The sequence below is a fragment of the Ranitomeya imitator genome, chromosome 1 (genome assembly GCF_032444005.1).
Source record: "Ranitomeya imitator isolate aRanImi1 chromosome 1, aRanImi1.pri, whole genome shotgun sequence".
NCBI classification, from domain to species: domain Eukaryota; kingdom Metazoa; phylum Chordata; class Amphibia; order Anura; family Dendrobatidae; genus Ranitomeya; species Ranitomeya imitator.
In genome coordinates, this window is record NC_091282.1 from 899331086 (window position 1) to 899356057 (window position 24972).

The 24972-nt window shown below is 42.5% G+C and overlaps 1 protein-coding gene across 6 annotated transcripts in view; it reads right to left on the minus strand.

Annotated features, from left to right (window-relative positions):
• Positions 1–24972, minus strand: part of WDFY3 (WD repeat and FYVE domain containing 3) — a 382468-nt gene that overhangs the window by 122982 nt on the left and 234514 nt on the right. For all 6 annotated transcript variants that reach the window (XM_069743279.1, XM_069743265.1, XM_069743271.1 and 3 more), the window contains 6 exons: positions 24312–24526; positions 22620–22732; positions 12408–12639; positions 7686–7786; positions 5258–5476; positions 3595–3776 (listed from right to left, as the gene is read on the minus strand). In XM_069743279.1, the coding sequence (XP_069599380.1) occupies positions 3595–3776; positions 5258–5476; positions 7686–7786; positions 12408–12639; positions 22620–22732; positions 24312–24526 (1062 nt within the window). The remainder of the gene's footprint in view (positions 1–3594; positions 3777–5257; positions 5477–7685; positions 7787–12407; positions 12640–22619; positions 22733–24311; positions 24527–24972) is intronic.

The window sequence follows — 24972 nt, forward strand, 5'->3', positions numbered from 1 at the left end:
TACAAGGAAGCTGCCTCAGAAGTAGAAGAGGAGAATGAGTCATGTAGGGACAAGATCAGATAAAAGAGAAGAACTATCTGGGTAGAGAGACAAAATGAGCAATTGTAAGGGTACCGTCACACAGTGGCATTTTGATCGCTACGACGGTACGATTCGTGACGTTCCAGCGATATCCTTACGATCTCGCTGTGTCTGACACGCTCCTGCGATCAAGGACCCCGCTGAGAATCGTATGTCGTAGCAGATCGTTTGAAACTTTCTTTTGTCGCTGGATCTCCCGCTGACATCGCTGAATCGGCGTGTGTGACGCCGATTCAGCGATGTCTTCACTGGTAACCAGGGTAAACATCGGGTTACTAAGCGCAGGGCCACGTTTAGTAACCCGATGTTTACCCTGGTTACCAGCGTAAACGTAAAAAAAAAAAAAACACTACATACTTACCTTCATCTGTCTGTCCCCGGCGCTGTGCTTCTCTGCACTCCTCCTGCATCCTGTGTCAGCGCCAGCCAGCCGGAAAGCAGAGTGGTGACGTCACTGCTCTGCTTTCCGGCCGCTGTGCTCACAGCCAGAGCAGAGAAGCTGAGCGCCGGGGACAGACAGCGGTAGGTAAGTATGTAGTGTTTGTTTTTTTTACTTTTACGATGGTAACCAGGGTAAACATCGGGTTACTAAGCGCGGCCCTGCGCTTAGTAACCCAATGTTTACCCTGGTTACCGGCATCGTTGGTCGCTGGAGAGCTGTCTGTGTGACAGCTCTCTAGCGACCAAACAGCGACGCTGCAGCAATCGACATCGTTGTCGTATCGCTGCAGCGTCGTTTCAGTGTGACAGTACCCTAAGTATACAGTGGTATAGAATATGGTAATTGTAATATACTAAGAGGACAAAAACTTTGATGGGAGTAGGAGAGCTTCTTTAAACTGAATACAAGAATTAACAGCTATGAGATTTAAAATAAATTTATACATATATAGTTTTATCTTCACCTACTCTTTAAAGAGAACCCATCACCAGCATTTTATACCCCAACACTAAATCTAATGATTTGCAAGTGAATTGGCATTTGACATTACACTTGCAGCTCACCTGCCCTCCTGTTCCTGACTGACAGGTCAGTCCTGTTTCAGGGTCCTGCCTGCCTGAGATCTGCCCGTCAGTCGGAGACAAGAGGCAGGCAGCAGATGGAAAATAGGGAGGGAGGACAGGAGAGCTGTAAATGCAATGGCCCACCCCAACGCATTTGATACTCAATAGCATAGAATATCAACTATGAATTTTATGGAAACAGATTTCTACAAGCTAGGTAAGGATTCAAACAATATTAGAGGGGTTGTCTAATCAAAACCGATAAGTCTGCAGCCACTCTGTCTGACTGCAGTCTTATGAATCCCCCCACGCATGCACTGTGCGCTGTGGGGATTTGCCGGTTTCAGACCCGGGACCGTAGGATATGTATTACTTATATATACCTCTAGTCAGTGGGATCGGCCTCGCTCGCTTCATACACTTGTACGGAGCAGAGGACACGCCTCAACCAGCGACGCGGACGGCCAGTGGGCATATCTGACAAGAGGGCATGGCCTTACTCCATACAAGAGTATGGAGAGCGAGTCTGCCGTCACACAGAGTTACTGTAGATTTATCGGTTTTGACCAGACAACCCCTTTAATGCACGTTTAGCTTTTATAGGGAATCTATCACCCTCCAGGACATATATGACCTATTAATATGGGCATACAGGTAATAGAAATGTTACACTAGTCCTCCTGTATACCTCATATTAATGGTCTTGTTGTGGAGAAATCTTTTGCTCTGTCTTTATGCTAATGATTTCTTCCAGGCTCTGGGTGTGCGGTGCCTAGAAGAAATCCCTGCCCCCTGTCTTCATTGTAATACTTACCCCCTCCCATCAGCGTCAGTTACGGCCCGGGAATCCTGTGCCCTGCACTCTCTCAGAAATACATATCATACTTCATCCTCCCTACCATGGGCGCTGCTTTCAGGGATCTTCTGTGCAGGCATCAGTGACTTCCGCTCCAGTGACTTGCGGTGTGTGCTGTTGTGAATTCTGTGGCAGAGTTCACTCCTGTGGTCACAAGTGGTACTTCGGCTGATTCTCTCTGGGATCTTCCGTTTGTGGAGGAAAGTGGTACTGCAGCTTCTGAGTTTCCTCCCTCAGGTGATCTGGTGAGCTCGTTAGCTTCTTCTCTACTTAACTCCACCTGATGCTTTGATTCATGCTTCCTGTCAATGTTCCAGTGTAGGACTTGTTTTTTCCCTGGATCATTCCTGTGGCCTGCTGCTCTGCAAAGCTAAGTTTTGCTTATGTTATTTTGTTGCTATTTTTCAGTCCAGCTTGCTTTATTGGTTTTTCTCGCCTGCTGGAAGCTCTGAGACGCAGAGGGACCACCTCCGTACCGTTAGTCGGTGCGGAGGGTCTTTTTGTCCCCTCTGCGTGGTTATTTATAGGTTTTTGTGCTGACCGCAAAGTTATCTTCCCTATCCTCGTTCTGTTCAGCTAGTCGGGCCTCACTTTGCTAAATCTGTTTCATCTCTATGTTTGTGTTTTCATCTTACTCACAGTCATTATATGTGGGGGGCTGCCTTTTCCTTTGGGGAATTTCTCTGAGGCAAGGTAGGCTTATTTTTCTATCTTCAGGACTAGCTAGTTTCTCAGGCTGTGACGAGGCGCCTAGGTTCTGGTCAGGAGCGCTCCACGGCTACCTTTAGTGTGGTTTGATAGGATTAGGGATTGCGGTCTGCAGAGTTCCCACGTCTCAGAGCTCGTTCTATTATTTTGGGTTATTGTCAGATCACTGTATGTGCTCTGACCTCCATGTCCATTGTGATTCTGAATTGCCTTTCATAACAGTGTGCGCAAATAAGGTGCTCTCCCCAATTCCTGCCTGCAAAGTCATAGCCATGTACACATGGTTCCTAGCGATGACTGTGCAGGGAGGAAGTGGGGAGAGCATATTATGGGTGCACACAGTGACTCGCCAGGGCCTGCACAGACTATCCCTGAATGCAGTGCCCACAGAAAGGAGGATGAGGTAGGTATTTCTGAAGGAGTGCAGGGCGCAGGATTCTGGGGCCATAACTGTTGCTGATGGGAGGAGGGGAAGTATTACAATGAGGAGAGGAGGCAGGGATTTCTTCTAGGCACCGCAAGCCCCGGAGCCTGGAAGAAATCATTAACATAAAGACAGAACATAACATTTCTCCACAACAAGACCATTAATATGAGGTATACAGGAGGACTAGTGTAACATTTCTATCACCTGTATGCCCATATTAATAGGTCATATACGTCCTGGGGGGTGACAGATTCCATTTAACCATGAATTGAGAATGACTGATCAGTCCAGGAGGAGAAAGCAGAATTACAACAGATTTATGAAACTGAAATAAAAAAGGATTATTAAAATGTTACATAATTTTGAACTTGATAAAAGCAGACTACTACTGAGTGCAGTAATACCCCTCCAAAATAGATCAGATTTCCTGTGACGGATTCTTTGAAAAGTCAGTTTTGTATGCTCGTCTACAATAAGTTACATGGCCACTATGAATTTAAAGTAAAGAAAAACATACCTTTACAGTACTGACCAGCTGCCCATCAAGGTAGAGCGTAGCGGTGCTATTTTTCAGCATGCCTTTACTCATGACTAGAACCAGATGATGCCATTGACCCTCCATTATCAGCTCACTGCACCGAAATCGGGCACAACAAGGTAGGATCTCATAGAAGGAAGATTCCTCGCTAAAGTCATCCACTTTAATAAATATGTGAAAATAGATTATTTAAAAACATAACTGAGAACAAATCAAAAGTCCCAGTCCTAGCAGGTTGGAGAGGTTAAACGGTAACCACTCAGGTAACACAAACTGCCCCCATTAGGCCAAGTTCACACAGGGCGCTTTTGCTGCATTTTTTAAGCAAATTTTCAGATGGCTTTTACAGTACCAGCAAAGTCTATGAGAATTCAGAAATCTCATTCGCACACCTTGGTTTGTCATCAAGAGTTTGTATTATCCATGTTTTTTTTAACACAATGCAGCATGTCACTTCTTTCAGTGTTTTTTCACCCATTGAAATGAATGGGTGGTGAAAAAACCTAATTCTATGGAATAGGACTATTTTTCCAACACTAAACTTTATCAGCATGCACAAAAGGTAAAAAACGCACACAAAATTCAGCAAGAAAGCAAGAAAAAAAAAGGAAAACATGCTGAAAAAACGCCCTGTGGGAACTTACCCTTATGGTTTAGAGCTGTAATCAAGTAATAAAGCATTAGTCTGCTTTTCTATATAATGCTTATATACAGTGGACCATATATTTCCTTGTAGTCTACATTATTAAATAGATCCCTTAGATCTGATAAGGAGGATTGCTATACAGGCTTTAAAAACCTGTCAGAATGCCTGTGTACACACATAGCCAGAGTAACCGCTCCTCAATGTCTCTCCTTCCTGCTGAGATCTCACACTCTGCAGTACAAACTGCAGATTGCAAAAGTAGCTAATGCCAAACACAAAAAACACAGTATGTACAAAATATATATATATTATATGTATATATATATATATATATATATATATATATATATATATATAATGGTGCTATACCAAAGAAAAATATAATAGGATGGTCAAACTGTGGTTCTGTCAACCGGTCAGTACCAACCCAACACTATATTTGAGGTTTAACCCACTGCAGCCCTATAATAAAGGGGGACGGAGGCATCTAGTGCTCTAATAAGAGCGACAGTGCAGTGAACGATCCTTTACACTTTACATTGGTACCTGGCCCTGTTCTCACCTTTTTCATACCCATCTTGCGCAGAGCTAATTACATGCTAACATGGCAGATATCTGATAACCGACTCCGTGCAAGAATGTCAATCCCATCCCAGTGTCATGAACTGGGTGCAGGAATACCTGCTAAAATCTGATCAAAATCCTCCAATTAAACCTGAAGGGGACATTTCTTTATATTCTGAATTATGTGTAGAGCAGCAGAATTTTTGCCTATACCAATGTGACAGAACACCTCGCCAACAGCAAATTTGGAGTTTTTCTGGATATAACTTTCTAGAATATTCCTCCCAACCAAAATTAAATACATTTTTTTCTCTTTTAACCCATGTCTAGCTGTCCAATATAAGCCCGAAGCCTTATCTTAATGCATCATACTATAACATCCAGTCTCCTAATAAGATCCCGTGGAGTGACGACGCCAAAGCGGATATTCACCATAGTTCTGAAGTAGTTCTTCCTTTGTAGACACGATCAGGGACTTGTCCTTGGCAGAAAGTACAATGGCTAGACAGACGTAATGCTGCTCAGAGGAGGTTGCCCGTCGGACAATGGTGAGCAGTCGCACTGGGTGATTATTAGGTGGCGTACTGAAATGTTCGATGCAGAACCACGTGGAATATGATAATCCAGAGGGAGGTGGGAAAAGATGTTCCCCTACATAAAGATAAAAAAGAAAGGTTGAGAATACGCTTTAGATCTATCTTGTGCAGGGATTTAATTTAAAAAACCTTTTACACCCTGCACTTCTGAGTTCCGCAAGGAACAGTGAATGGAGACCCATCAATTGCTGGTCTTTTCGGTGGTTCTCCATCATTTGGCTGCGTTTCCTGGAGGCCTCCACCTTTATGTACGCCTATGTCTGTATACCTCTCTTCTGCCGATCAGAATGGATTATATGCGACACCTGGATTTGTATATTCCTCATATGGATGCCAAGTGGAGGAAGTGATATTTATGTGGTTGGTGGCCTGACCAATACTAGGGGTCTACTTCATGGTTTATTATGTTAGCAGCACTCTTCATTCAGTTTCTTTGTCTTTTTTTATTAATAGTTTAATATTACATTTCTCCTACTTCACGATACCATCTTGTGTAAGCATGTCTACAGCAATAAGCAGACACTTAAGGTACCGTCACACTAGACGATATCGCTAGCGATCCGTGACGTTGCAGCGTCCTGGCTAGCGATATCGTCCAGTGTGACAGGCAACAGCGATCAGGCCCCTGCTGTGATGTCGCTGGTCGGGGAAGAAAGTCCAGAACTTTATTTCGTCGCTGGACTCCCTGCAGACATCGCTGAATCGGCGTGTGTGATGCCGATTCAGCGATGTCTTCGCTGGTAACCAGGGTAAACATCGGGTTACTAAGCGCAGGGCCGCGCTTAGTAACCCAATGTTTACCCTGGTTACCATCGTTAAAGTTAAAAAAAACAACCACTACATACTTACCTACCGCTGTCTGTCCCCGGCGCTCTGCTTCTCTGGTCTGGCTGTGAGCACAGCGGCCGGAAAGCAGAGCGGTGACGTCACCGCTCTGCTTTCCGGCTGCCCGGCGCTCACAGCCAAAGCAGAGAAGCTCTCCAGCGACCAGTGTGACAGCTCTCCAGCGACCAAACAGCGACGCTGCAGCGATCCGGATCGTTGTCGGTATCGCTGCAGCGTCGCTTAGTGTGACGGTACCTTTAGGCTACTTTCACACTTGCGTCATGTGGCATCCGTCGCAATACGTCGTTTTGGGGGGGAAAAAAAAAAACATCCTGCAAATGTGCCCACAGGATGCGTTTTTTTCCCATAGACTTGTATTGCTGACGGATCGCGAAGGATGGCCACACGTCGCGTCCTTCGTGCACTGGATGCGTCGTGTTTTGGCGGACCGTCATCATGAAAAAACGTTCAAGGGATCGTTTTTTCGTACGTCGGATCCTGCATTTCCAACCGCGCATGCGCGGCCGGAACTCTGCCCCCTCCTCCCCGGACTTTAGAATGGGCAGCGGATGCGTTGAAAAACGGCATCCGCTGCCCACGTTGTGCCGAATTTTCACAACGACGCTTAGCGACGGCCGTGTACCGACGCAAATGTGAAAGAAGCCTAAAGGGCTTGACCGGCCAAAATATAACTTTGCCCAGGAAGCTGTATATATAGACTCAATAACACTCACCTACCGGCACCCACCTGGAACACAGTCCTCTCCGTGGGCTGCACAGAGACCAGAATCGGTGATGTCTTTAGTCCACTAGCCATCTGTCCAATCGCAGGCTACAGCGTCATTGCATGTTTTATGATGTCCTCCTGCTAGATGTCACCTTATCGCTGCAGTCAATCACAGGCTGCAGTGGTCCATTGGCTGGTGTAACCGTGACATCACTCCATAAAGGGACTGTGTCAGCACAGAATGACTGTTCAAGCTAAGTACAGGCGCTCTGTACTTCACGGCGGGGCCAGTCATTTATATACAACTTCCCACCTGCTTGTTTTCCATCTCACTCTGCCGTTCCCTGGTCCTATGAAGCCAGAGCCGTCAATCAATCAAAGAAGAGGGAGGTGGCGATAGATGGAAAACGAGCAGATGGGAAGGTGTATATAAACGATTGGCCCCGCCATGAAGCACGGACCGGTGGGGCTTGGTTTGAACAGTCATTATGTGCTGGCAGAGTCCCTTTCATCTCTATGCACATATTACACAACGGCCACGCTTGATCCATGTGGGTAATGGTAGGCGAGTATGGAATGGTTATTTTTTTACATATCCAGTTTCCAAAGCAAAATTTACATATTGCCCGAACAACCCCTTTAAATAGCATGTTTAGGTTATATTACCAAATAAAATGTCCGTGTTCAGTGTGCTTGCCTTTGTCTGCATTACCTGTTCCTATGCCACTCAGCACTGTGCCATCCATAAGCCCTGTGGTGACAGCATTACTGTTCGGTGCATTGTGAGGCGCCAAACTTGGCAAGAAAAGGCACCTATTAGAGAGAGAAGAATACATTGCGGTCTCTAAAGCCTTTGACTCATTTCAAGGATTTCTGAAGCACAGATGTTTCTATAAGGAAGCTAAAGTAACAAGAAGCAGAAATTACTAGATGAATAATGATGGTATAGAACAAAAGCCCCACTGGAGCTACAGATGAAAAAAAGAACAAAATACTTACCAATACCTGGTCGCAGTACCAATATACTGCAGTTACAGATGTGATGAAATACAGGGATGAGCCCATCCCTCATAACAATATACCGTGGGGTGAAAACGTTACTGTCCCTTCCTGATTTTCTATTCTTTTGCATGTTTTTCACACTTAAATGGTTTCAGATCACCAAACAAATTTAAATATTAGACAAAGATAACACAAGTAAACACAGAATGCAGTTAATAAATAAAAATCTTTATTATTAAGGGGAAAAGAAATCCAAACTTACAGGGCTCTGTGTGAAAAAGTGATTGTGAACCCCACCCCTCCCATAAGCATACATTAACTGAGGTGTATCACATCTTTGGGAAGCGAAGTTCAAATTCCATAGCCACATCCAAGCCTGTTTACTGCTACATCTGTTCTCAATCAAGAAATCACTTAAATAGGACCTGCTTGACAAAAGTAAAGTAGACCAAAAGATCCTCAAGCTAGACATGTTGTCATCCAAAGAAATTCTGGAACAAATGAGAAACAAAGTAATTGAGATCTCTCAGTCTGGAAAAGGTTATAAAGCCAATTCTAAAGCTTTGGGACTCCAGCGAACCACAGTGAGAACAATTATCTACAAATGGCGAAAACCTGGAACACTGGTGGAACTTCCCAGGAGTGGCTGGCCGACTAAAATTACCCCAAGAGCATAGCGATGACTCATCCAAGAGATCACAAAAGACCCCACAACAACATCCAAAGAACCCCAAGCCTCACTTGCCTGAGTTAAGGTCAGTGTCCATGACTCCACCATAAGAAAGACTGGGCAAAAATAACCTGCATAGCAGCGCTCCAAGACAAAAACCACTGCTGAGCAATAAGAATATAAAGATCAGTTTTGCCAGAAAACATCTTTATGTTCCCCAAGACTTTTTGGAGAATACTCTGTGGACTGACTAGACAAAAGTTGAACTTTTTGGAAAGTGTACGTCCCATTACATCTGGTGTAGAAGTGACAAAGCATTTCAGAAAAACAACATCATACCAACAGTAAAATGTGGTGGTGGTAGTGTGGTGGTCTGGGGTTGTTTTGCTGCTTCCTGAAGGAGAATGTGTGGCCATCTGTTCAGAATGTCAAGCTAAAGCACACTTTGGGTATGCAGCAGGACAATAATCCAAAACAAACAAGCAAGTCCACCGTTGAATGGCTTAAGAAAAACAAAATTAAGACTGGAGCGGCCTATTCAAAATCCTGACCTTATCTCATTGAGATGCTGAGGCATGACCTTAAAAAGGTGGTTCAAGCTTGGAAACCCTCCAATGTGGCTAAATGACAACAATTCTGCAAAGATGAGTGGGCCAAAATTCCTCCAGAGCATTGTAAGACTCCTTGCCAGTTGATGCAAATGCTTGATTACAGATGTTGCTGCTAAGGGTGGCCCAAACAATTATTAAGTTTATCGGGCAATCACTTTTTCCTTTAACAAAAACCTTCATTTAAAAACTGCATTTTGTGTTTACTGGTGTTACCTTTGTCTAATATTTAAATTTGTTTTGTGACCTGAAACATTTAAGTGTCACAAACATGCAAAAGAATAGGAAATCAGGAAGGGGAAAACACTTTTTCACACCACTGTAATTTATAATTCATTCTAGATATAAGAAAAAGCAAACAGCGGCCATGCATAGTGTCAACACCTCCAATGGTGGTTTGCAGCTTTGGGTATCTGGTCTCTCACACCAGGGCTGTGGAGTCGGAGTCAGTGTCAGATAATATATAATAAATTGGGTGCAGTAGTGCAATGCAGGATGTGCTGTACATTATTTTCATAAGCATTTGGGAAAGTTATGAAATGTCCTAGAAATGTCTGTTCAGCTCCTGATCTAAGGTTCTGGGCTTTTAGACGAGATGAATCTGTGCTGCACTTTACGTACATGCTCAGTAGTGAGGCAGGGCTGTGGGGTCGGAGTCGCGAGTCACGGAAATGGAGGAGTCGGAGGTTAGGTTTGGCTTACCAACTCCACAGCCCTGTCTCACACACCAGAATAAACTGCTGAAAAGAGGACATAGGATAGACTTTCCAGATGTTCAGAAAAATGCGGCAGAAGACCTACTTACAGTGGAGGAAATAAGTATTGATCCCTTGCTGATTTTGTAAGTTTCCCCACTGACAAAGACATGAGCAGTCTATAATTTTAAGGGTAGGTAAATTTTAACATTAGAAGACAGAATATCAAAAATAAAATCCAGAAAATCACATTGTATAAATTTTATAAATTTTCATTTTACAGTGAGAAATAAGTGTTTACCAACCATTAAGAGTTCTGGCTCCTACAGACCAGTTAGACAATCCTAATCAACTCGTTACCTGCATTAACGATAGCTGTCTTACATAGTCACCTTTATAAAAGACTCCTGTCCACAGACTTAATCAGTCAGACTCTAACCTCTACAACATGGGCAAGACCAAAGAGCTTTTTAAGGCGGTCAGGGACAAGATCAGACCTGCACCTGAGTGCTTTAAAGGGAATCTGTCGTCATCAAACCTCAGAGCAACATAACGTAGAGAAACCCTGATTTCAGAAATGTGTCACTTACTGGGCTGCCTGCTTGGTGTAGTTTTGATTAAAAAAAAAAAAAAAACAGCAGGCGATTATCCCTAGAGGACTAGTAAAGCTGCTGCAAGATAGTCCAACCAAATCCCCACCGCTGATTGGCGGCAGTTTTCTGCCTATGCACGGTGTACACCGTAAGCTGCCAATCAAGGGTGTGGGCGGAGTTATACAGAATTCTGAGAACTGTAAGATCTGCAGCCGTAATGGCTGGAATCAGGGTCTCTGCTCCTACATTATGCTACTTTTAGATGGGGGAGCAAAATCTGATGACCGATTCCTTTTATAATAATAATAATAATAATAATTTTTATTTATATAGCACCAACATATTCCGCAGCACTTTACAATTAAGTGGGGACATGTACAGACAATAAATTCACTACGAGTTAAGACAATTTAAACAGTGACATTAGGGGTGAGGTCCCTGCTCGCAAGCTTACAATCTACAAGGAAATAGGGGGACACAATAGGTGAAAAGTGCTTGTTATTTCAGGTCTGGCAATTATAATATATAGGGATTTTCATATAAAGCTGCATGATCCGGTCATCAGCCTGTGTGTTTAAATGCAATAGTCAAGTATTATGTATACCCCTCCTTACATGTAAAGCGCCATGGAATAAATGGCGCTATAACAATAAATAATAATAATAAGTATCAAGTGCAGTTATCTGTATGGAGGGTGTGGAGACCAAGATTTGGTAGGCTTGTTTGAAGAGATGGGTTTTCAGAGCGCGCTTGAATAGGTCGGGGCTAGGTATCAGTCTGATCGTCTGGGGAAGTGCATTCCAGAGAGCTGGCGCAGCACGAGAGAAGTCTTGGAGACAGAGGTGCGAGGTTCGGATTACGGGGGATGTTAGTCTTAGGTCATTTGTAGAACGGAGGGCACATGTAGGGCGATAGACGGAGATGAGAGAGGAGATATAAGGCGGTGCAGAACTGTGGAGAGCTTTGTGGGTGAGAGATGATTTTATACTGGACTCTGTAGTGAATGGGTAGCCAGTGTAATGACTGGCACAAGATGGAGGCATCGATGAAGCGGTTGGACAGAAATATGACCCTGGCTGCAGCATTCAAGTTGGATTGGAGAGGAGAAAGTTTGGAAAGAGGGAGACCGATCAGAAGAGAGTTGCAGTAGTCCACACGGGAATGAATGAGAGCGACAGTAAGAGTCTTAGCAGTTTCAAAGGTGAGAAAAGGTCGGATTCTGGAGATGTTTTTAAGATGCAGGAGACAGGAGCGAGTGAGTGATCGGATATAGGGAGTAAAGGAAAGTTCGGTGTCGAATATCACCCCAAGACAGCGGGCATGCTGCTTGGGAGTTATGGTTGAACCCTCCAGGGTAATTTCGATGTTGGGTAGAGTGAGGTTAGTAGAAGGGAGAAACACAAGAAGTTCCATTTTGGAGAGATTTAGTTTCAGGTAGAGGGAGGAGATGATGTTAGAGACAGCAGACAGACAATCCTTGGTATTTTGAATTAGGGTAGGGGTGATGTCGGGGGAAGAAGTGTATAATTGGGTGTCATCAGCATAGAGATGGTACTGGAACCCAAATCTGCTGACTGATTGTCCAATAGGGGCCGTGTAAAGAGAGAAGAGGAGGGGGCCTAGGACTGAGCCCTGCGGAACCCCGATAGTAAGGGGACGAGGAGAGGAAGAGGAGCCGGCAAAAGATACAGTGAAGGAGCGGTCTTAAGAAAGAATCTACTTTTAATCCTATATTGACATGATCATATCTCAGTAAACTAAAACAGGAAAATGACATTTAAAAGATATTGACGTGAACGATCCAATTTAATTATAAAGCATGATAACAAATTAAGACTATTAAAAAAAAAAAAAAACACACATTACCCAAAGCCTTCCAGAGAAGTGTCAAATTCCACAAAGGCAGGAGTGACTGATGATCCATGAAGCCGGATGTCGTGTGGTGTAGTCATAGAAACCAGGCACTTTACCCTGGTCAGGGGCACGGTGCATCCTTCTGCCGATTTTACCAAGCTGCGGCTTATCCGGTAATGTTTGTCTTCTCCTACGCAGAACACACTGTCGCAGCCCAGGCCTTCTGTGGACATGATCATGCTACCTGTGCGGGGCACGGAAACAGATCTGTAAGAGCTGAGGAAAATAAAAGGAGCAGGCATACCTGATCTCTGCCCCCGGAGAACGCTGGCACAGTGTCGCTTACTCAGCCAGGAGACAGATCAATGCTTTTATTGTGTTGCTTGCCGGTAACAAACTTACACTGAGGTTTTATACAAAGCATTAACATTTATGGAAATTTACATCATTTATTTCATGGCCTGGATCCACACGGGAAAGCATTTTAGCGATTTTACTGCTGTGCTCGTTATCATATTTCAGTAGCATTTTATGCTTATATTTCTAGGTGGCAGTAAAAGCCACTGGTAACACTTTTAATAAAAAAACAAACGCTCAAGCATTGTATTTAACTGGAGATGATTGGGTTAAATAAAGATATTCACATTCATTTTTTTTTTTGCTTTAAAGGTTTTAACTTAATTAAAATACTTAAACACATTTGTATTATTTCAATGTCAATTTTAGAATTACGGTATACGCTTTAAATGACGAATTGTTGTACATCAAGACAAAATGTACTGCTACCCCCTGACCACATTAATCTGCCTCCTGACTTCCAACTTCACAGCAGGGGTGCACTGCCGATTTACAGGATTGGCTGTACCACTTGGCCGAACAGAATTAAAAATCCTTTTGTTCTTGAGAATAGAGAGGATTTCTAAGAGAAAACTTGAAAAAGCTGCTTATTTTTACTAGCACTTTGCAATTTTATATATTTAAGATGTGACAACCCCTTTAAAAGGGAATCTTTCAACAAGTTTTTGCTATGTAATTTGAGAATACCATAATGTGGGAGCAGAGACCCTGATTCCAGTGATATATCACTTACTAGGCTGTGTTTTGCGGTTTCTTTACAATCAATGTTTTATCAGCAAGAGATTATAAGTACAGGACAACTGTCCTTGTGCCTCCTAGTCCAATCACACCCTCAGCACCGATTAGCAGCTTTCTGTCACTATATAATGTACGCAGAAAGCTGTAGTGTGAGCGGGGTTATACACAACTGAGTTCTGCAGTAGATAAAACCGAGTCTATAATAACTGCTGCACCCAGTAAACTAAGTGATAGAGTGACGCGCAAAAGTATTAACTCCCTTGGCTTTTTACCTATTTTGTTACATTACAACCGGTGATAAAATATTTTTGTAATCCAATTTGTGTGTGATGCATCAACACTAAATACTCTAAGTTGGTGAAGTGAAGTGAGAAAAATAGGCATAAATTACATTTATGGATCAAATAACAAAAAAAATTAACAAGTGCATATGTATTCAGCCCTTTTGTTATGAAGCCCCTATTTCTGGTGCAAGCAATTACCTCCATAAGTCACATGCTTAGTGACAGGAAGCCCACTTGTGTGCAATCTAAGCATCACATGGTCTGTCAGTATATATACACCTTTCTGGAAGGCCACAGAGGCTGCAACACCATTAAGCATGAGGCTAACCAAACAACACCAAAAGACATGTGTAAGACTCCCCAAATATGTGGAGGAAGGTGCTGTGGTCAGATGATACCAAAATTGAACTTTTTGGCCACCAAGGTAAACGCTGTGTCTTGTGCTAAACCAACACAGCTCATCACCCCAAGAACACCATCCCCACAGTGAAACATGGTGGTGTCAGCATCATGTTGTGGGGATTTTTTTTGGCAGCAGGGACAGGAAAAATCATCTGAGTCAAAGAGAAGATGGATGGTGCAAAATACAGAGAGACAGTATTCTTGAGCAAAACCTGTTTAAGTCCATCAGTGATTGAGACTAGGATGAAGGTTCAATTTCCCACGAGCCAATAACCCAAAGCACACTGCTAAAGCAACGCTCGAGAGGTTTAAGGGGAAACGTGTAAATGTTTTGGAGTGGCCTAGTCAAGACCCAGGCCTTAATCCAATTGAGAATCTATGGTCAGACATGAAGATTGCTGTTCACCAGAGGAAACCACCTAACTTGAAAAAGTTGAGGAATAGGGAAAAATCCTGTTGGCAAGATGTGGAAAGCTCATAGAGACTTATCCAAAGCAGCTGCAGCTGTAATTGCTGCAAAAGGAAGTTACAGGTTGTAAGGTAGCAAAACACGACAAATGCTAAGGGGGCGAATACTATTGCAAGCCAGTGTACGTTGCTGGAATAAAGATCCCTGCCTCTACATTATGCTGCTGTCAGATTGCGAAGCAAAAACCTACAGACAGATTCCTTTTAAGGGGCGCTAAAGTTTTAGCAAATACTAATTTTTGAATAGTAAAAAGTCAAATAAATTCCTATATATCGTTTGCATTAATTTCTCACAGTTATCAAGATCTCTACTTGCAGTCATATGTTAGGATGAAATTGGCCTTTACAAGACATGGCTATGATAACTCAGTAGTGATAGGTAAGGTGCTCGCTTTGTAGCCTCTTTTTATTATTTTTCTAATATTTTTCTAACTAAATAATTATTACAAAACATAAGGGAGCTCCAGTGGCAATGTGTAATTTGGCATAGATGGGCTACAAGACTCCCCACAGAACCAGGAGTGATGGAGAAGTCATAGGGATAGTTCCAGTAATGTCCTATGAGTGCGGCGTGGAGCGTGCTGCTGACACACTGTGACGATGAGAACATTCATATGTCAGCAGCGTACTGGGACACAGTGTGTGGGAAGACTCGGGAGCCGCAGATAATCAGACAGATTGCACTTCCATCTCCTCTACCACTATACTGTAATTTGGGAACATAAGGGCTGACCTGACAGTTGTTCAAACTTTGGAAGCTGAAAAGCAAATACACAATGTAAAGCGGAGGAGGAAAGAAAAACACAAGACTTGATTAGAATATCTACAAAATTAGATCAGACTATCAGTAAGAATAGATAAGACTAAAAGAGGAAATCTGTGTGTGTGGGAAATCTAATTAAGCTCTCAGCCTTCCTCTAATAATTAGAAAAAAATATGAGGAGAGTCATTAAATATATGCGATTCCACTTATGAATGGTCTAACTGCAGGAAAACTGTTATAGTTATACAATAAAGGGAATCACTCAGCAGGTCATAATGCAGGGGCAATCCAGCAATGTGTCACAGTGTTTTATCAGCAGGAGATTATCACTGCTGGACTAGGTGTCACGTGCGAGCTAGTCAAGCTAACCGATGTAAACCCACCACTGATAATGCACACAGGACACAACCAATCAGTGGAGAGGGCGGGGTTATACACAGCTCAGCATTCTGACCACTGCTACGTCTACAGCAGGAAAAACAGAAATTCTCTCTGGTTCAAAGTGCACCAAGCAGACCAGTAACTGATACATCACTGAAGTCAGGCTCTCTGCCCCCCACATCATGGTGTGCTCAGTAAAAACTTTAACAGATTCCCTTTAAAGAAGTATTCCACCCCTTGTTTATAACAAACATATGGGCTAAGTGTAAAATAAACAAGAAATCGCGTATAATCACTGACGATCTCCTGGCACTTTTGTTGACTGTGTCTTCAGCGGCACTACTCATATTATCCAGCCTAGTTGGTGTGTCACTGCTGCAGCCAATCATTACGATCAACATGTAGCAGTGAGGCGACGACCAGGCTAGAAGAGAAGGCGTGGAGAGTGGTGAGGGACCTAGTCGGTGGAATGGTGGGGGAATCCGTGAGTATGTGCCTTCTCTTTCTTGAATAGCAGACTTGAACTATAACTTTATGATAAAAAAAAAATTAAATTCAGGTGCTAATTTGTGCTGGTAGAGAGGAAAACATCTGATCTACTCCTCGTCTGTACTCAGAACTACTCCTATGGTTACTGCCAGTAAGGCCGGGATCACACATACGCGAGATACGGCCGAGTCTCGCAGGTGATAACCCAGCTCTGGCGCTGGCACTCCGGAGCGGATCGTGGAGCCGCACAGCAATACATGGAGCCGCACGCTCCGCTCCGGAGTGCCAGAACCAGAGCTGGGTTTTCACCTGCGAGACTCGGCCGTATCTCGCGTATGTGTGATCCTGGCCCAACACTGAGAAAGGGAAAATCTACACTGTAATGTTTACTTTAATGTGTACTTTTATAAGAATCACAGCGCATGCCTTATTTATATAGTGGTTTCTCCATTTCCTATAGATTACTGAAGAAACAAGAAATTTTAGAACGTTCAAGGAAACTTTGGGCCAAATTCATCAAGGTGTTTTCACCAGAAATTGAAATGACACTTTTTACGCAACTGAATTTCCCATCAAATTATGGAGAATTAAAAGTTAAAACTCCAACCACTTTACAATAGGAGAACAATTAAAAAAAAAATACTAGGCTAGAAAAAACAGAAGGAAAAAAAGACCTAGAGAAAAAAACGTGGTGTTCCCCATGCGGGCTGCAGCACGGTCACTTTTGAATATCCAAATAAATGGTGTATTTGTCAGAGTAGGTATCTGGTATAAACCAAAGACTCTTGGTACTCTGACAAATACACCATTTATGTGGATGTTCAAAAGTGACAGTGCTGCACCCACACCGGGATCAACCGATTAGCGGGGGTGTCAGGTCTCAACGATTATATATACCATACTAAAACTATACTAAAAATAAGCCATTAATATAAACGTCCCGGACAACCCTTGCAGGTATATTAATATGCAGTGTTCAAAAATGAAGGTGATATACTATTTATCAAAATTACACAGATAAGAAATATCCTACAGGTTGACCAGTTTTAGATGGAACTTACTCCCTGCCCACCGTGTATCAGAATATAATGATAGATAATCAATATGCTAACATACTGTATTTGAGAGATTCACAACATAGAATCAAAAAACTAAATGATAACGATTAATGCCAATACTCTTTTTTTGAACCCGAGACATATCATCCCCTTTACACTAGTGTACAGCAAAATTTGTGCAAGCCACGAAACACAAATAATAATCGAGATCAAGCTTTGTAACAAGCAAGCTTTATTATTAATTTGATTGCTTTTTGCATGAATCATAACTTTTTGCAATAATGGACAGGACTTCCATCAGACCATGGGTACAGCGATGGGTGCGAAATTCACACCCGGTTGCAAATTTGTACCTTGTGGTCTGGGAGGGGAAGTCCATCATAAATTCTGAAAATAAAACAAAATAATTTTTTTTGGGGCTATTTAACCCCTTCATGACCGGGGGATTTTTCGTTTTTCCGTGTTCGTTTTTCGCTCCCCTCCTTCCCAGAGCCATAACTTTTTTTATTTTTCCGTCAATTTGGCCATGTGAGGGCTTATTTTTTGCGGGACGAGTTGTACTTTTGAACGACATCATTGGTTTTAGCATGTCGTGTACTAGAAAACGGGAAAAAAATTCCAAGTGCGGTGAAATTGCAAAAAAAGTGCAATCCCACATTGGTTTTTTGTTTGGCTTTTTTGCTAGGTTCACTAAATGCTAAAAATGACCTGCCATTATGATTCTCCAGGTCATTACGAGTTCATAGACACCTAACATGACTAGGTTATTTTTTATCTAAGTGGTGAAAAAAAATTCCAAACTTTGCTTAAAAAAAAAAAAAAAAATTGCGCCATTTTCCGATACTCGTAGCGTCTCCATTTTTCATCATCTGGGGTCGGTTGAGGGCTTATTTTTTGCGTGCCGAGATGACGTTTTTAATGATAGCATTTCGGTGCAGATACGTTCTTTTGATCGCCCGTTATTGCATTTTAATGCAATGTCGCGGCGACCAAAAAAACGTAATTCTGGCGTGTCGAATTTTTTTCCCGCTACGCTGTTTAGCGATCAGGTTAATACTTTTTTTTAATTGATAGATCGGGCGATTCTGAGCGCGGCGATACCAAATATGCGTAGATTTGATATTTTTTTTATTGACTTATTTTGATTGGGGCGAAAGGGGGGTGATTTAAACTTTTATGTTTTTTTTATTTTTTTCAGATTTTTTTAAACTTTTTTTTTTTAACTTTTGCCATGCTTCAATAGCCTCCGTGAGAGGCTAGAAGCAGGCATAGCACGATCGGCTCTGCTACATAGCAGCGATCTGCTGATCGCTGCTATGTAGCAGAATTGCACGTGTGCTGTGAGCGCCGACCACAGGGTGGCGCTCACAGCGACGGGCAATCAGTAACCATAGAGGTCTCAAGGACCTCTATGGTTACCATTCACAAGCATCGCCGACCCCCGATCATGTGACGGGGGTCGGCGATGACGTCATTTCCGGCCGCCCGGCCGGAAGCGGTAGTTAAATGCCGCTGTCTGCGTTTGACAGCGGCATTTAACTAGTTAATAGGTGCGGGCAGATCGTGATTCTGCCCGCGCCTATTACGGGCACATGTCAGCTGTTCAAAACAGCTGACATGTCCCAGCTTTGGTGCGGGCTCACCGCGGAGCCCTGCATCAAAGCAGGGGAGCCGGCATCGGACGGTATAGTACGTCCGATGCCGGTAAGGGGTTAAAAGATAATTTGATAAGTTTTTATATTATATTATGTTAGGGGGAGTCCATAGAATTGGATGTTTTTGGACAGTACATTAATAACAAATCTCAACTTTACTCATGAATATACCGTTGTCATGGATCCATTCTCCGTGGTGTCACTTATTCGTCACGTACCCGCTCTCACACGTGAGTTGGGGTTGTGCCTGCAAGGGTTATTCTATCTCCCCACTCTCAGTCCAGCATTCAACCTCTGTCCCATGCTGTATTGGGAGCATAAATCACACACCGACCCAGGCCACACACCCGCTCATACACGCTGCCACCACTCATCGAATACACGGGTGATGAGTCCCAGATCATTAATACTAGGAATGTCTATCACTCATAAGGCTCACAAACCATAGGCTATGGATTCTTTTAGAACATTCAAGGTTCAACTTGTTAAAGTTTTATACTTTAATAACAAAAGGTTCAATGCTTACAATAAGAAAAAGGTATAAAAATATGATAATAAAAAGACATACAACTTATGCAAAACAATATCAAAATAAACAGGAGAAACTTACAGAAATTATCTAACTGGTAGTTGTTTTCTGCTCCCTGAGGGTAGGACGATGTAGATCAGGGGTGTCAAACTGCATTCCTCGAGGGCTGCAAACAGGTCATGTTTTCAGGATTTCCTTAGCATTGCACAAGGTGCTGGAATCATTCTCTGCAGGGGATTAAATTATCCCCTGTGCAATGCAAGGAAATCCTGAAAACATGACCTGTTTGCAGCCCTCGAGGAATGCAGTTTGACACCCCTGATGTAGATTGGATCACACCAGCTTCTCAGGCTGCCCCCATCATGTGAACACAATTCTCTGTCTGCAGCCTAAATTTATAACTTTGGTCTGGAGGTCAGGTTTCTAGACCGGCCCCTCAGGTTAATATCATAACTGCTGCCTGTTTGATTGGGCCACGGCCGCGCCCCCAATGAATATATTATTTTCTCTTGTGAAAAGGATCTCAGGAATAGATTCCCTCAGGCCGCAATTAGCATCTCCCCTCCAAGACCTAGGGGTTGCCAAATGTTGCTTTTCTTCTTGGCCCTAGCTAGACCTCCAGGTGAGATATGGAGACACAATTTCTACTAGTCCCAAGGAAGTACCTATTAACACCTAGGTGCGACTTGCCTTCAGGACAGATGTTACATTATCACTAGTCACACATATAACCCTAGACATATGTCACTACACACATATAGATATATATACACATATTTCACCACAACCGTAATTAGTGCATATTTTAGATCTAGAGAATTTTGGTTATGGCTGGGGAAAGGAAAGCATCACTTATTATTTTAAACCAATTGATGGTAACATAAATATAGACTTCTCTAGCTGCCACCATAGTCCACTGATACAAGAAAATCCCATAGGATAATTTAATCAAAAAGAAAAAGCTCCAATTATTTTTTTTTCACAAAAACTAATTACTAAGGATAGGTTTGAATAAAAAAAAAATGATATCATGAAGAAAGACAATTCCTCTCAGTACAAAATGAGGATTTAGTCGGGACATTCTTGAAAAGTCATCTTGATAATAGGCAAAAACAATTCCATGTATTACTAATAATTGCACAGATGTGCATTTGATTAAAAACATTTCAGCAAAACATTGGCACCTCTTGAAGCAAGATATGATAATGTGGCCGGTCATTTCTGATCAGCCTCAAATTATTGGCGAACGGTTCCCTCACTCAGTTGAATCAAATCTAAGGCTCAATCAGGCGAAGGCTTTTTTTTATCTTTGACTCAGCTGCAAAGCATGTGTGGAGGTTACGACAAAAGAGTAATAAAAATATTTAACTTTTTTTGGACAGTAAAAATAAAAACCAATACAAATTCCATGAGCTCTTTGCATGTAACAAAGGGGGCCATTTATATCCTGGAGTACCCTTGTGTTCTGCTTTATGTTAGGAGCATAGAACGCAAACTGATAAAGAGAATAGCAGAGCACTAAAAATATTTCTAAAGGTAAATTAGATGAAAGTGAATGGATCAATTATAAATAAGTATGTACCACCAAGATCATAGGGGCAGCAAATTCTATGCTATCGAACTGGTGACACCCAGTAGCAGAGGGGAGCAGCATATCAGGAAAATGAGCCAAAGGGCAAATTTGAGGATTTTAAATTAAACACTTTCATTTCATTAGATCTGACTATAGATGTAGAATTAAAATATTTCCTGTAGTCTGTTTATTTAGCTTTCAGTTTTACTGCTGTTTTGGTGTTATTTCTTTACATATTCATTTTTCACATTATATATTATAGACCTGTTTCTCATGGTCACCTTTTTCAAAGAGGAATTTTGGTTGTATATACAGTGCCATGTAAAAGTTAATGATGATTGTTATTGTGAACAGATAAGCAATTTGAAGATAAAATTACAAGTGTCTTTCAATTTTTGTTTGGGGGATTTCCATCCATTCTTCAATGAAAAATTCTTCCAGTTCTGTGAGATTCCTGGGTCGTTTTCTGTGCACTGCTATTTTGAGGTCTAACCAGATTTTCAATGATGTTCAGATCAGGGAACCATGAGGGCCATTGTAAAAACAGTCAGCTCACACCTTTTCAGTAAGAACAATAGCAAAATTTTATTGGTATATTCAAACGTTAATAATTTTAAGTAAAAAAAAAATGGATGCCGCTTGTCAGACTAAAAAACACAGCAGCAGACTGACAAAATTGTCTCTAGGTTAAATAAATTAGTATTAGGCTCAGTGGTTTATATTAGTTTATATTCCTAATTGTATGATAAAATATGTACATAAAAGTTTTAACTAATATTGTATATGTTTAAAAGGTTAATAATGATAAAGTTTAACACTAGTTTTAGAATAAGGATAAAAAGGTCAGATGTCATAAAGCACGGGCCAGTTCGCCCCAAGAAGAAGCGGTCAGGCGAAACCTAGGGTCCGGGTAGAACTGGCGTGCTGTGTCATGTTATTGATGATTTTATATTCTACGACCTTTTATTTGAACTGGATTTTGATTAGAAAAGTGAGCAGAACCGGGACACAAATTACACAAGAAATGTCCTTCTGTCCCTTACCTGAAGTAACATTTTTGGCAATGGTATATTGCAGATTAAAAATGTGTGAAATTCATTCATCTCTTTAACACCGGTCTTAAAAGAATCGGGAAATTCTTGACAATATTGAGGAATTGAAACACGAATAGATTAGCTTGCTTGAATGAAAACACTCCACTAGACTTATGTGTTCAGTTGAGATATTTTTATATCTAGTCCATACACTGCCAATATCATAACAATTGTGAAAAATTAAACCACAAAGAATATTTAAAATGATATAAAACCTTTTCATTTACTTAATGATTTCTAAAAAAAAAAAAAATGGAAAACCTCTTGAAAGTTGTTCCACCCTCCCAAACTAAATGATATTCTAGAGTCTGTAAAATGGGTATTACACGGTGAGTCGAGTACGTTCTTACCTTACGTAAATGGACGGATGAGAACAAATGCTGCGAAAAAACAATATGCTATAAAATCGGGTTTATAGAATGAATCCACTTACTTCTCATTTCTGGCTCATAGCTGAGAGAACTGGGCTTGTGGACACGATACTGCTTTAATAGACGTTTATCCCATGCCGCACAATTCAAAGGATTACCAAGCCGGAGAAATTCTCTGGAAACAGCAAGGATTGAATTGGAAAAAAATAGTTACACTTCTGCCACTTTTCTGGCTTTGATGAATCGGCCCCTATCGCATGATCATTTTGGAACAACGTTTACACATAATTCGGCCTATTGGCTCTTATTACCATAGGAAGCGCTGGCAGGGCACACAGTGTTCCTGAACCCGTTGGAAAAATCGAAATTGTAATATTTGTTGATTTACGCTTTGGATGGTAGAAAAAACAGAATCTATCTCTATGTCAGTAATAACAGGAGGTTTCAGGAATAAGACGATAACATGAAATAGGTCACTGCAAGAACAGCATAGAGGACTACAGACAAATGCATGTACAGAGGAGGTCTCATGCCCCCACTCCCCCAAGAACAGGGGTCCCACATTTCTGTGTGACTATTAGTAGTGAGCTTGTTTACTGGCTGAGAGTGGTGGTCACTCATGCCCACTAGACGTTCACAGGGGACACGAAACAACCATTCTGGGAATCTCTGGAGGACCCCCAATAATTCCACATCTACAATCTATACTCTGGTATTACCTCAAGAAAGAGTACCTGTCAACCAAAAAAAAACGTTTTCCAGCAGATAATGGGTTCAACTGAGGGTAAATAGCTTTAACATCATGTCTGGCAAGCAGAAAAAGAAGTTATCGCCACTCTGTAGCCGCTCGCTTCAAGGCATCCGGATGGTGCAGGGAGAAGTATCAGTCACCACTCAATATACTCCCCAGCACTGACCGCCTGCTCTGCACATATGCATGACACACACACATCCATACGCAAAGCACACACACACGCACAGCGCACATACGCACACATGCACAGCACACACATACGCACACATGCACAACACACACATACGCACAGCGCAGACACATGCACAGCACACACATACATACAGCGCACACACATGCATAGCACACATATACAGAGCGCACACATGCATAGCACACACATACGCACAACGTACACACATGCACAGCACACATACGCACAGCGCACACACATGCACAGCACACACATACGCACAGCGCACACATGCACAGCACACATACGCACAGCGCACACACATGCACAGCACACACATACGCACAGCACACACACATGCACACAGCGCGCACACATGCACAGCACACACTCAAACACACAGCACACACACGCACAACACACACATACACACACATATGCACAGCGTACACATGCACAGCGCGCACACACGCAAAGCGCACAAATACGCCCAGTGCACACATACGCACAGCACACAGACACATGTACAGCAGGCTGTCAGTCAAAGTGTTGGGAAGTGATTACACCACGCTCACTGTATAGAGAGTGGTGACTGATACAAATTTCTACCCCGCCCCGGTGACTGGAAAGGAGCGCCTGCAGGGAGAATATAACTCCATTTTCTCCCTGTAGCTACGTTGCCAATAAGCCTGCCAGGTATGATTTAAAAGCTATTTACCTGCAGATTATCCCTATAACTGCCGGTAAATTGCGATTTTTGTAGGCAACAGGTGCCTTTTAAGGAATTGCCTTATGTTATTTAGTAGTACATTTAACTGGAGTACATACCTCAACACCATGGGCTCCAGTGCTTGGGAAGCCAACCTCTCAAACATGCGCTGAAGTGGAGGGTGTAATGCATGGTCCTCATCGGCCAGGGCAGCGCTGCATCGGTGTAATAACCGGGCATGCAGCCCTCCTTCACACATGACCTGCTGGTTCCGCTCTGTATGTACCAATGACTGCAAGATGTTTGCAATGGCCAACTGGAGATCCAAGGCATGCTGCACAAGAAGAAATGCAATCAATACCACAATGTATAATGGACTTACCAAGCCCAAAATGAAATGAGTCATGTTAATGACGTTGGATATTTCTGCCTTTACTTCTGTGTGGTCCATGCTGACATCACACACCTATCTCCCAACATGAAGCTGTAGACACCATTCCCTTTATACAGGCATTATAATGATTTGGTTATATCGATCTGTAAATAAAGGGTTGTTTGGGGGTAAGCTATTGATCTATCTGTGGAATAGGTCATCTATATGAGATTGGTGGGGGTCAGACAACCAGCACCCCCCAGATATGCAATATGTTCCGGTAGTGGCCTTATGCAAGCCATGGCCTGAGGGGAACACTACAACTGCGTACATTGCTAGGTGGCCAAGGCCAAGCACTGCACTTCATATCTCAGTCATTGGAAAGCGCTGGACCAACTGGCTATTAA